We start from the raw sequence: 12,293 nt of genomic DNA on the forward strand, positions 1-12,293 counted from the left end.
TTTCCTTGGTAGAACCTCTAAGAACGCCTGACTTGACAGCACCTGAGAGTCTCCTGAGTTACCATGTATGCTTAACTTGCTGGATTCTATAAATTAAAAAGTTCCCAAAGTAGCACTTGTATTTCTCCCAAAATTTACTGCGTTGTTTCACTACTTTCTTCTTTTCTCTCTTTAAAAAAAAAAAAAAAAAATCGGACTTTTTTTTTTTTCAATCTACATGACAATACACTCCTTTTAGACCAGCCCAGCCTGAATAATATTTCAAAGAAATCAATTTACAAGTGGTTTCTAGAGAAGTGCGCTTGCTTTTTCTTAGTCTACTACAGCTTCTCTCTTGACTTTTGGCACATTTCAATGTAACATAATGTGCTTCTTTTTCACGCTCCTCTGTTTTATTTTAACCTCTTGTTGCCTTTGGATGTTGTTTTGTATTTTAATAACCGGGTTTGGAGTATTCATTTAGTAAGTGGTAAAAGGTGAGAGTGAATAAATACAGACTTTCTCAAGGAAATCATTGTTAGACTTTCAAGTGTTACATGTTGTGTTGGTAGTCAGCCTTACAGTCTTACTGTATTAAATTTTCACTAATTTGCTCGTGGTACTACTAGGTAAGTTAAGGGTCCTTTTGTGACAAAATGCAGGGTCAATGCATCCCTTTGAAAATGAACATGAAACTCTTGGCAAAAAGTCTGCTTCTGCTTCTAGCAGACCAAATAACACAATGTAAATGCAGAGAAAGGGGTGGACAAGAAAACTTGTGCATATTAGGCAGGTGTTATAAATATGAGCTGTTTTATGGATTCATTGAGTGTCAGGTATGTGAAACTAAAGTTCAGGGTTTTGGTAAAATTGGTCTACAATATGAAAAATTTTTCATCTTTAGGATCACTTAGAATAAAGTACCACCTGAGGAAGGAATGTTAAAATAGGATTCTACATTAATCCCTGCAGAATCTCACGGAAGTAGAGAATGAGCTCTGTGACATTCATGTTGGAAACCTGGAATGAAGGGAATGAATGGGTGCATGTTCTAAAGGGTTATTTGTTACAAGATATTAGGGATAAAAAATGGATGATAAAAGTTTTAAGGGAAAAAAAGATTAATTCCGAGGGAGTGATTGATAGCTTCACTCTTCTGAAAAATGAGTCACACGTACTAAACTAGAAGAGTCTGCATCTTCTCTGCAAAGCACTCACAAAAAATGATAGTGGTAATTTGTATCCTATTGCACTCTGCAATGGGTCCATATCACTTAATGTTATTTGAATTGCATAGCCAGAGACCATATTCGAAATTTCGTGCGAAGATAAAGAAATCCCTTTCAAATAAAAATTAGAGAGAAATGCCTTCTGTAAGATTACATGTTATCTTGTTCGCTTGAAAAATATCCTACTCTTTGAATAGAATCTGACATTTGATTCAGCCTTATTAGTAAATATGAAAGTTTGAATGAGTTGGGCTTGCCTGACTTGCTTAGGAATGAAGTGGCATCTAAACTTTTGAAAACTCAAAGTATGAAAAAAACCAAAAAACTACTGAGTTACTTTTTGAACTTTCCTGCATGGTCTTTACTAACAGTTTATTCCTTTTATAACTCATCTAGCTGAAGTAGGATGGCACAGATTAGTAATTAAAGAATGCCTGTATCCATCTGCCTGGTGACTATTATGCTTTGTTGTCTTTGTATCTACATGTTGCATCAGCTGTGAACAGCCAAACAGAAGGACTTCCCAGTCAGGTTCCAAATCCTAATATTTTCCCATCTTTGTCTCACAGAGCTCTGATGCCTCTGAAGTGGTAATCCTGGAGCGCTGCTGGGTTGTGGAGTTCGGGAGTAAAGCAGATGTTTCAATAGTTCTCAGTAAGTAAGGCACAGCTCAATGTGTTCAGTGTGAATCTTTTATTTCTGACAACAAAAATTACAATAAACCCCCCCAACCACCCAGGCATTGAAACTTTGCTAAAAACTTAGCTTAAGTGTATCCTCTTGTCTGTTTGATGCATACACATAAATACTGATGGTCTCTGAATTCATGTCTAAAAGAAACTCCTAAAAGCTATTGTTTTTCTAAAATCAAGTGAAAGTCATGTCATCTTTTTCCTCTGACAATAAATAGAAGCTTGAGGTTTTGTTTTGTCACATATTTTGTACAATATGGGGCTTATGTTTATGCTGATGCATAGCCAATTCATCTCATTCTTCAATGATTAATCATTGCTAAACTCCCTATTAAATGAGAAGTTTCCTGTTTTTCTCACTTTTTATCAACTCTTCATTTTTAAAATTGTTTAAAACAGGAATAAAAATAGCTATTTCATAGAAGCCAGAATCCTTGCTTTAGGGGAAAGAATTTATTTGGAGAAAATGCTGACTTAGAGTTTTCTCTGCAGGAACATCTCGAATAGTGATTGTGTTAGAAATTTTTTGACATGGATTCTTGCAAATACCATGCAGAGTCTTCAAGTCCTTAGATCAATTTGCTATTTACTATTAGCTGTGGTGGTCTAAGACCAGAGGTAAAAAAAGTTATGCTGCCTCTGTGGGCTTGATGACCACCTTTTTGCTTAATAGAGGTTCCTGTCAGCTATTTTTATACTCACCAAAATCTCCAGCCCACTTCAAGGGAAACATTGCTTTAATTATCCTCATTTTTGGCCTCACCTGATTGTGATTCTTAGTGGTTGGTCACGTTTGAGAAGGCAGGACTTAAAATGTATTCATTGTGGATTTTATCCTTTTCTGGGTAGTATTCTGGGGAGTAGCTCAAATCCTGCATCTTCTGTAGGGAATGAAATGGTATGTTTTGTGCCTGCTGTTGAGGCAGTGCATCAAACAGGACTGCTTTCTGGATTTGGAAGCATTACTTTGCCTGACTAGAAGAGCCAAATGTTTACCGTTGACTCTCAAATTGAGACTTTTCTAATTGTGCCCTCAATGAGTCCAATTCATTCATAGAATAATCAACTTTATGAGTATAAATACAGTCGTGTCAGTTCCCTTGTGGCATTTCTTTTACAGTGCTTGGACATAATGCTACTGAACTGAACCCAGAATACAGCTGTAATTGCTGACAGGACTCTTTCAATTAGCTTTGCAGCCTGCAAACAGGACGGTTTCTGTGGCAGCGAGACTGGCAGATTTTAAGCCCAAAAGCTGTGCAAGTAGACAACAATGAATACTGAGTAAGCACTTCAGGCTGCCTGTGGAGAAAAAAGAGACTGTGAATATGTGTGCAGGAAGAAATATGCTTGCATAGTTAGGAACAGAAATTGCTAGCTGAGACATAGGCTTCCCAAAACAAGGTTTTTGAAGGTCAGTAGTGTGTCAGTAGTCACCAGAGGTAAGGGTAGCATTCTAACCAGCCTCTAAAAACATATTAAAGAAGAAAAAACAGTACAAAAAACTTCAGGTAAGCAGAGCCAACAAGAATGAATGCCTGGGGCACGACCTAACAGAGATAGAGACAGACAGGTAGAGGAGAAATGTATTTCAAACTTGGCAATTTTCCTGTGCTGGAGAACAAGGACAACGACCTGGCTGATGATTTGTTGGATGGGAAAAGAAAGCCAGACTATTAGGAGGTATTAGAACAAAACTGAAGACAAATGAAGATGATATACTGTGTAGTGAATGAAGATAAAATACCAAAAGAAGTGAAATAATAATCCATGTACTGTAGGATAGAATAAAATTCAGAAGACAAAATGGGGGAGAAAATAAACACTCAGGAACTGGGAAGAGAGCTTTGTCAGTGGGGGCTTTGACTGTGAAAAGCTAACTGCATTGTCAGAAGAATAGATTTATGGGCTATTGGGAACCAAAACCAGCTATAGAATGTGTATCTGGGACTTCAAAGGATTCAGGTGGAAGCAGAATAGGAGGACATACCTGCTCACAATGTCAAATTCCTTGGGGAACTGATGGAGGAGAGCTCTGCCAGAGCACAGCAGAAGCTCCAGGAAAAGAGTTGATCTTTGAGATTACCTTGTGGTGTGGCTGGGATATCTAGGAAGAGAAAATAATAAAGGGCAGTGGAGTAAACATGGAGGGAGAGATAAGGACATTTTCATGGAACATACTGTGGAGCTGAAGATCACCTCGGGGCACTGTGGGCTCTGAAACATAAGGGGAAGGCAGAAGAGGTCAGGCAGTCAGAGCAGATAATCCTGTCAGTGCTTCAAGTGTAGTGCTCCCAAAAAAGCAGCCTAGCTCAGAAGGTTTCCAAGTGGCCTTGGAAGGAAACAGAAGGATTTGTTAGGTGAACTTTCAGTCCATATGTGGCTGATGGCGTAAATGCCCTTGTGATGTGAACGGGTCACCATTAGCAGGACAGGTCAGACACTGGTGTGAGGTGGATCTGATTGAATGAGGTAGTTCACATGGGTGTGATTGACTCCTGAAATCAGGAGGTGGGGAAGAGGTGCTCCAGGCACCCCAGCAAAGGTTCTCCTGGAGAGATCCCAGTGGAGCGGGTACTTCCCTGCTGCCTGTGGAGAGACCACGCTACAGCTGGGGGTAAAGTGTGAGGAGGAAGGAAGAGCCGAGAGGAGCTCTGACCATATCGCCCCAGCCTTCAAACCTCCATGCTGCCTGGGGTGTGGGGAAGGCGGAGGAGTTGGGGGTGAAGTTGGGCCTGGGTAAAAGGGAGGAGTGGAGGAGTGAAAAAGTATTTGTTTCTCCTCTTTTAATTTGCAATAAATTATTTTTCCCAGAAGATGAGTCTGTTTTGCCCATGATGGAAATGGGTAAGTGATCTCCCTCTCTTTATCTCGACCCGTGAGCTGCCTCTTCTTTTCTCCCTCCGCCCTGTTGAAGAGGGGGAGTGAGTGAGCTGTGGGGCGGGTGGCTGGACCTGGCCAAGGCCAACACACCCCGGTTAGTTTGCATCAGGCATCTAAGTGTGTTTTGCCCACTTCCAGAGGAGTCAATGTTTGAGCAAAGAGCAGATAAGATAGGCAATCAGGAACAGAATATTGGTAGTTTTTTGGTCACTGTTATGTTTCCCTGGAATAGGGAATAGGAGCTGCATGGCTGGATGTTTGAGCTGCTCCCAAGAGCCATCTGAGTTGACCACTGTGTTGTATAGAGCCTCATGTGGGTGAGACCAAAGAACTCTGCCTCCCTTTCCTCCGTGTGGCACTGGACAACACAAAATTGGGAATGTACCCAAGGGACAGAGCCACAGTGAAACGAAAGCAGATGTGAGAGACATCATGCAAGGGCTGCCTTCTCTTGATTTGTAAATCCCTTCTGTGTTTCAGGAAAAGAGATTCCTGAAAGAATTGCATTAATTCCACTACCGTGTGTGGTCCCTTGGTGAGAGCTAGGGAGGTAAGAGCTGTAACATCCAGGGAGGGCTGGTGAGGAATGAGGGGAGGGAGGCAAGGAACAGAGGAGGAAGACAGAGCTTTTGATACAAGGTCACAGTCATCTAAAATACATTGCAGTAAATCGGGGGGGAAAAAAAGGCCTGTATGTGGGAATATCCTTAAGACAGCAAGCATTCCCTTTTGCCATTTGTAGTATGCAAGCCACTTAATCTGGAGCTTTTTCTCTCAATAGTAGTGGCTTGCAAAGGCAGGAAGTATCACTCCCGTTTTTAGGGATGGAATAACTGAGGCATATGCAAAGGTTACCCTTGCCAATGTATGCAGAGAATCAAGATCTCTGAATCCTGCCTTTTTTAAGGCAAACTGATGGTCTAGCCAGAGATATGATCTAGTTATTTCAGGAAAAGCAGTCCTCTGCTTTGCAAAGGCCACACTTGGTGTTTTTGGTGAATGCTACGGTGTTTCTGTTCAGGGGTCCTGAGATATCACTGTGGTATTCAAATATTTCTGTGGTTTGCATTGCTTCCAGCATAGGTGAGATATTTGATGAAAGGGGAGAAGCAATGTGGCATGTGTGAAAGCTGACAGGTATTAAAAGAAACAAAGTACTGCAGTAGTCAACCTAGGGTACCATGCTGTATTAATTTCAAATATTCAGACTCTTGGTGAGGTTCTGTGGGGACTTAAATGGAGATTATAATGGTATCTTATATAAATTCATTCCAGCATTGCAAAATTTAAAAAAAAAAAAAAAATCACTGAAGATAAAAATTTTAATTAAATTCTTTATCTTTGATTGAAAATTTAACTTCCAAAGGAAGATTAACATAGCATCATGAGTAACCATGGGATGATTTCATCACCACTAATTTGAACATGAAATGCATCAGCATATAGAATTCAGACGGCTTTGTGAATTAAAAGCCTCTGATGTCTGTATTAGAAATATCCTGCGGATATAATTTACGTATCAAAGCTTCCATTCTACTTTTGTTACGGCATATGGTGGTTAGCTCTGATGGTGCTTTATATTTTAGAGTGCCAGTGACTCACTGATATTCTTTAACCATTTTCCTCTGCTGAGCTAGCAAATGAGAATTACTTTTTTGCTGGTGTGTGTGAAAAGAGACAGGCAACCTTTAACCTTTCTGAACTCTCTTCCTTTGCATATTGGCATAAGAGGAAAAGTTGTGCACTTCTAGAAAAGTCCAGGCTGTCGTCCTGGACATTGACCATGGGCTTTGTAGGTTTTTTTAATTTAAATTATCCCAGTACCTTCTTTTTTTGCTCTATTCAACATGATGTTATCCTTATAACTCTCATGAAGGAAAATAAAGCAAGCCAGGGAGTATCATCTTCCTACATGTTTAGTAAAATAAACCAATAAAAACTTTTTAAGAAAAAAATGAAGATTAATAAGTGAAAAAGCTGTAAAACCGAAGTGTTTTCCCCCTACCCTTGGAAATGTGTTTGCTTTATTATGTTTTTATTTCAAAAACCTTTCCATTAAATTGCAGTCTTTTGAAAGATAAGTGTCAGCTTCAATAACTGCCTAAACTTTTTTTGGTGGCTCCATTATTTCTGAATTCACTGAAACCTCAGTTTCTGTCTAAGAGATTGTGATTAAAATTACAATAAAGTACATTTTAAAAATTAAGAGGTACATCACTGAGATATTTTTAACAAGAAATTTGTTTTCATTTTTTAAACAACTGTAATGTCAAAGTACTTAGAACAAAAGGGGCAATTGATATTGTTAAATTGAAAAACTTGGAAAATTTAGGTTTTGTTATGAAATAATGGGAAGAAGGAAAAGTTATCTGCGGATGATGGAACTAGCATGGAAATACATTTTTGATTTTAGGCACTTGGGTTAGAGTTGAAAAAGCTTTCCAGTGCCACTGGGGATGTAAGCTTCTCTTTGTGCTATTCCCTTATTTGACAGCAGTCCTGTTTGAGCGGGGGCCTTGAGTTCTTTGTCTGAGCTGCTGGGAAGTCCTGTGGGACCATAACTTTCCATGGTGACTTCTGTGGGAGAAAGTCTTGTTGAGATCACACTTCAGTAAAAGAACTGTTTGTGAACAGAGTCCTGATCAGAAAAAGTTCTGTGAACAGATATATTTGCTTTTCCCTGCTTCTTCAGGTCTTGCCTCCAGCTGAGTCTCTGATAATGAAATAAGGAGGGGCAGCAAGGTGGACAAGCTGCTGGAGGGGCTGCTAAGCACCTGCTTGCAAGGTGTCCCCACTTCAGAGGGTGCCTGAAGCAGTAAAGCCATTGGACCACATTAGCTTTCCATAATGTCACTGTAAAGCAGCACTCCTGCCCAGCTAAGCAGAGCTTCGGTTCAAGACGAAAAAGACATAAATATAGAATGATATATAATTTTCCTTTGAATTTAGGACTAGTAAGTTCAATGCTTCTTTTACAAAGAAAACCATTGTGTTTAACTTTTTGGAGGTTGTGTACCTGTATTTTCTACAGTAACTTCTTAATTGTGAAGTATAAATTGCTTTTGTCCACCTATGAAATACTACTGCATTTATTTTCATTAATTATATTTTTATGTTTTAATATATCTAGTATTTATTGAAATATCAACAATTTAATATAATTAATTAACCATGTAGTAATAATTGTTTAGTTAGTTATTAATATAATTCTTCTGATATGTCTACCATTCATTCGAGGCCTTGCTTACATTTGTGGGTCCATTAATTTCAGAAAGATTCATGTCAGCTAAGTTATGCCTCCCTACTGAAACTTGGAATTAAGTGTCTGAGCTTGTTAGGGCTGACTGTATGCAGCTGATGTAAAATAATAGCCAACAACAGAGAGAAAAGAGATGATGATCTTTATTATATAAATAAACCTGTGTGCTCCTTTGTTGCAACAGGCTTTTTTGCCAGTGTGCGTTTTTCACATTGTGGTTCTTCTGGCATGTCAACTTTTTGTACATAAACTGTTCAGTACCTAATGGGGGATCTATGAAAGAGGTGGAGAGGGACTTTTTACAAGGGCATGTACTGATAGGACAAGGGATAATGGCTTTAAACTGGAAGAGGGCAGGTTGAGATTAGATATTAGGAAGAAAATTATTACTGTGAGGGTGGTGAGACACTGGCACAGGTTGCCCAGAGAAGCTGTGGCTGGCTCATTCCCTGGAAGTTGTCAAGGCCAGGTTGGAATGGGGCTCTGAGCAACCTGGTCTAGTAGAGGTGTCCCTGCCTATGGCAAGGGATTGGAACTAGGTGCAGTTTAAGGTCCCTTCCAACCTAAACCGTTCTGTGATTACATGCTTTGAAACAGTAGGGGAAATAGATAATTTACCTACTCTTGGATCTGCAGAATAAAACTTTCCACATTTGCAGTGGTGAGTATTTTTCAGGCATTTTTATATGCTTTTCAGAATTTAACTTGTCTGTCAGAGTACTCCAAAGATCTAAATATAGCAGACTGTAGTGTTTTGAAGTGATAGTTTAGAATGAATATCCACATCTCAAAACTGGCACCTTTTTGATCAGAATACAGTGAATTATGCCCACTCCTACTGCATTTCACTATCCATTTCTGGTTGCATGCATATTAATGGTGATTCAGTATGCCTTTTGTGCTTGGCAGTCTGATTTTCACAGCTAAGAGGTAAATATAAATAGCATGATTTCAATTGCAAAACATTGATTTCCTCCCAAAGCAGATGTTTTTTTTATCTAGCTAGTGGTAGGATATTTCAAGGCAAGATCACTGTTCCTATTTACATTTAAAGATAAAGAGCCAAAATGAAAAGAACACCTTGATATATTTGTATTTTGATTGTTAAGTATTGGCTTATCTCTCTGACAGTCCTTCCTTCACTAAGGTATCTTGGATATCTAAACTGCTTTTATTAAAATTGTCTGTGCTTTTAAAGGCTGAGTGGTAGAATCAGGTGTTAGTTTTGCTTTTGTTTATTTTTAAGTAGAATGCTAGTTAATTTTGATCTTGATCCTGTTTGATTACATGACTTTCCTTTCATTTTTTCCCACTGGTAGCTCCAAAATACTATGGAATAAAAAAACTTTGGGATCGTTGATGTCAGTGACAGAAGGGAGTAGACTCCTCTGCTGCTGCAGATCTTACCAGAGCAGCAGCAAAGTTATCAGCTTTTTTAATTAGGAGCTTTTTGAAGGTCACTGCCCTCATGGCTCAGATGCAGTACCAGATCACACTATGTCTCTGTGCATCTTTGACAAGCAGTAAAGCTCAGCTTGTTCAGGTTTGGTCACTCAAGTATGGACTTCTTTGTGTAAGAAAGGACCTGATGAACATTTGTATCTCCCTCACATTTTGAATGTTCTTCTCTCAAGAATTGAATACCTTGTTTTTCTGACTGAGCCAGGACTAGAGGCAAGAGTTTGAATCCCTCTTAGCTTTTTCAATTGCCCCTGAAGCCAAAAATATGTTCCCCCACTTTCTGCTCTTCCTTCCCATCTTTCTTCATGAAATCTATAGTCCAACTGCTATATGAAATGTTATCCAGCATTTTTAACAGCATCTGCAACCACAGTTACATTTCCGTAGATCCAGCCCAGAAAAAAAAAAACTTATCCCATCTCCACGGGAATTTGTGTACAGTTTTAAGAGGCTTCCAGACTTGAGGTTTCATCTTCTGTTCCCTCTGTAACAATAAAAGCAGAGCTAATTGTAACTGGCAGATGCTCAGTTTATGAAGTGCAAACAGGTCTAGAATAACATGTGTGCAAGTGCCCAAGGTTAGATACACAAGTTAGTAAAAGGAATTTAAGTTCACATTGTATTGAAAAGAACTTTTCTATGTTGTTTGCATTTTTGAACTAGGTATGAAAACATTTAAGTGTTCTTTTTCACCCAGTAGTATGATATATAGCTTATTTAGGTCAGAATGATTTTGGTGTCCGACCATAAACTTCAATCCTTATTAATGCAATAGCACAGGTGTTTTATAGAGTTTTATGTTTCTAAATTAGCTGGTAACTTCTTTTAAAGAAGCATTGATTTTTCTTTCTTTTCCAGTTTGCTCTTCTCAGTGTGTGTTGCAGTAAATGTCACATTGAATTTGTGACTCTGTGAAGCCTGCTATACCACAGAATTTTAAATGCCTAAGAGGTGTTTTTTTCTTCTTGTGCTAATCTTAATCAAATGACCAACCCTTGCTACTTACCTGGATTGCTTGGGAGCTTCAGCTTCCCCCCCCCCTTTCTTCTTTTGTTCTTAGAAAATTTGTTTATTCAACAATGAGGCTTCAGGCAGAATGGTAAATGACACGTGGATAGTAAGGAGGTCAGAAGCTGCCACATACAACCTGTTGAGTCTTCACAGAGGAGTTATGTCGTGCTAAATTATCTGCATGTGTTAGTGATCTGTATTCTGGCAAGGATGAATTAGAGGCTGAGCATAGTGAAAATCTCTAATAGAAGAAATGGTGGACACATTCATTCTGGTGAATCCCACTCTCTGTCAGAACTGTGTCTGCTGCCCCTGCTAAATCAAATTCTTTTTCAAGTTAGCAGCTCTGAGACTGCCTGCTAGGCTGCTGTGCTGAAAAAGGATTTCCCATTTTGGTTTGATTCTGCCACCCTGTTTAGCTTTTGGAATGAATTGCTTTTGGAACCACTCTGTGGATAGGTTTAGTACTGCACCAAGTCTGAAGGAGCTGGAGTTTGACTCAAAAGATGGATGGGGGTGTGTTGTTCTGTGACCATGGAAAGAAATGTATGTGTGGTGGTGGTTTCAGTTGTGTGTGACATCAATATTTTCAGGATCCCCCCTTTGAATCCTAAAAACTGTGTTTATGTTTTCTGAGTGCAGAGTTTCAGAGTGGAGAGCCGGATCTTTACCTCGAAGCTGCGTCGAAGCCGGATTGTGAGTCTTGGGCTGTGGCACTGGGAGAGGCAAACTCTGAAGGTTTGCGGCATAAAATTCAGCAGCTCCGGAGGTTGATCATGGAAATCAAAGAGGAGAGATCAGCAGATGAAGCACGGCAGTTTCTCCCTCCATCCCAAGCAGACAGCCTAGGAGAGCCCCAGTTCACGAGTAAGTGCGTGTGCTCATTCTGTTGAGTGGTGCAGTAGCAATGGCCCAGTCTCTGTAGTGGCACAGATTGTGTCACGAGCAGGGTACGTAGTGCTGTTTAACTTCCTGCTTGTCAAAGTGCAGTTGTAGAGGACGTAAACTGATGAGAATTGTCTCTAAATGCTTTTACCTGATGTATTTTGGGTTATGCAGATAACCTTCAGGGGAAGGAATGTGTGGTTTCTATGCTTCTGGCTTTTCCTCTCGAACCTGTTTTCTTCATAAGACTTAGAAATATTTTTTTCCTCTTTTATGTCCTACATGAACATATGGACTACTGTTTAAAATGTAGTTTGATAACTTTGATAAATGTATAAAGTTTTAGTGATACTTAAATTAGTATCACAGATTTGTTCTTTGTGATATAAAAGCACTCAGGGGATTTGAATGCAAGTAGCCATATGTTGAGTTGTATTTAGTGCACAGGGGTCTAGAGACTGTATTTCAGTTGCCCAGTCACTTAATCAACTCTATATCCAGCATATTCCTAAAGCTGTTTCAGGTAATATGCTAGTGGGAGAATTCAACCCAGAAATTTGCTGTAACTTCATTTGAAAAAAAAATATAAATCTTTTTTGTTATTTTTTTCTGACCTTTCTAAGCTCTGCAGCTGTAAATTTTCTGGCACAGATGCGAATGATTAGCTACAGTAATGAGAACAGTGTGAAGCTACACTTATTCAGAAACATCAAGTTTGCATGGAGCAAACACAGTTATAAATTTGGGGCTTTATTTCTTTGTGGTTTGTTTTTGTGATTGTGTGGGGTTTTTTATAAATCTTGTTCCAGTTCATATACCAATTTGGTCCTTCTCATCTGACCAATTTCTTCAATACTGACAAATACTTAATAGTATTCACTGGAGACAATACAT

The 12,293-nt window shown here is 39.1% G+C and overlaps 1 protein-coding gene across 11 annotated transcripts in view; it reads left to right on the top strand.

Moving 5' to 3' along the window:
- Window positions 1-12,293, top strand: part of INPP4B (inositol polyphosphate-4-phosphatase type II B) — a 373,198-nt gene that overhangs the window by 164,427 nt on the left and 196,478 nt on the right. For 9 of the 11 annotated variants that reach the window (XM_017820365.1, XM_017820368.1, XM_017820366.1 and 6 more), the window contains 2 exons: window positions 1,778-1,862; window positions 11,157-11,381. In XM_017820365.1, the coding sequence (XP_017675854.1) occupies window positions 1,778-1,862; window positions 11,157-11,381 (310 nt within the window). Of the gene's footprint in view, window positions 1-1,777; window positions 1,863-11,156; window positions 11,382-12,293 lie in introns of those variants that run through there. The other 2 variants (XM_017820373.1, XM_017820374.1) reach the window with 2 other exon arrangements.

This window comes from Lepidothrix coronata, unplaced genomic scaffold (genome assembly GCF_001604755.1).
Source record: "Lepidothrix coronata isolate B3197 unplaced genomic scaffold, Lepidothrix_coronata-1.0 Scaffold82, whole genome shotgun sequence".
Lineage (NCBI taxonomy): Eukaryota > Metazoa > Chordata > Aves > Passeriformes > Pipridae > Lepidothrix > Lepidothrix coronata.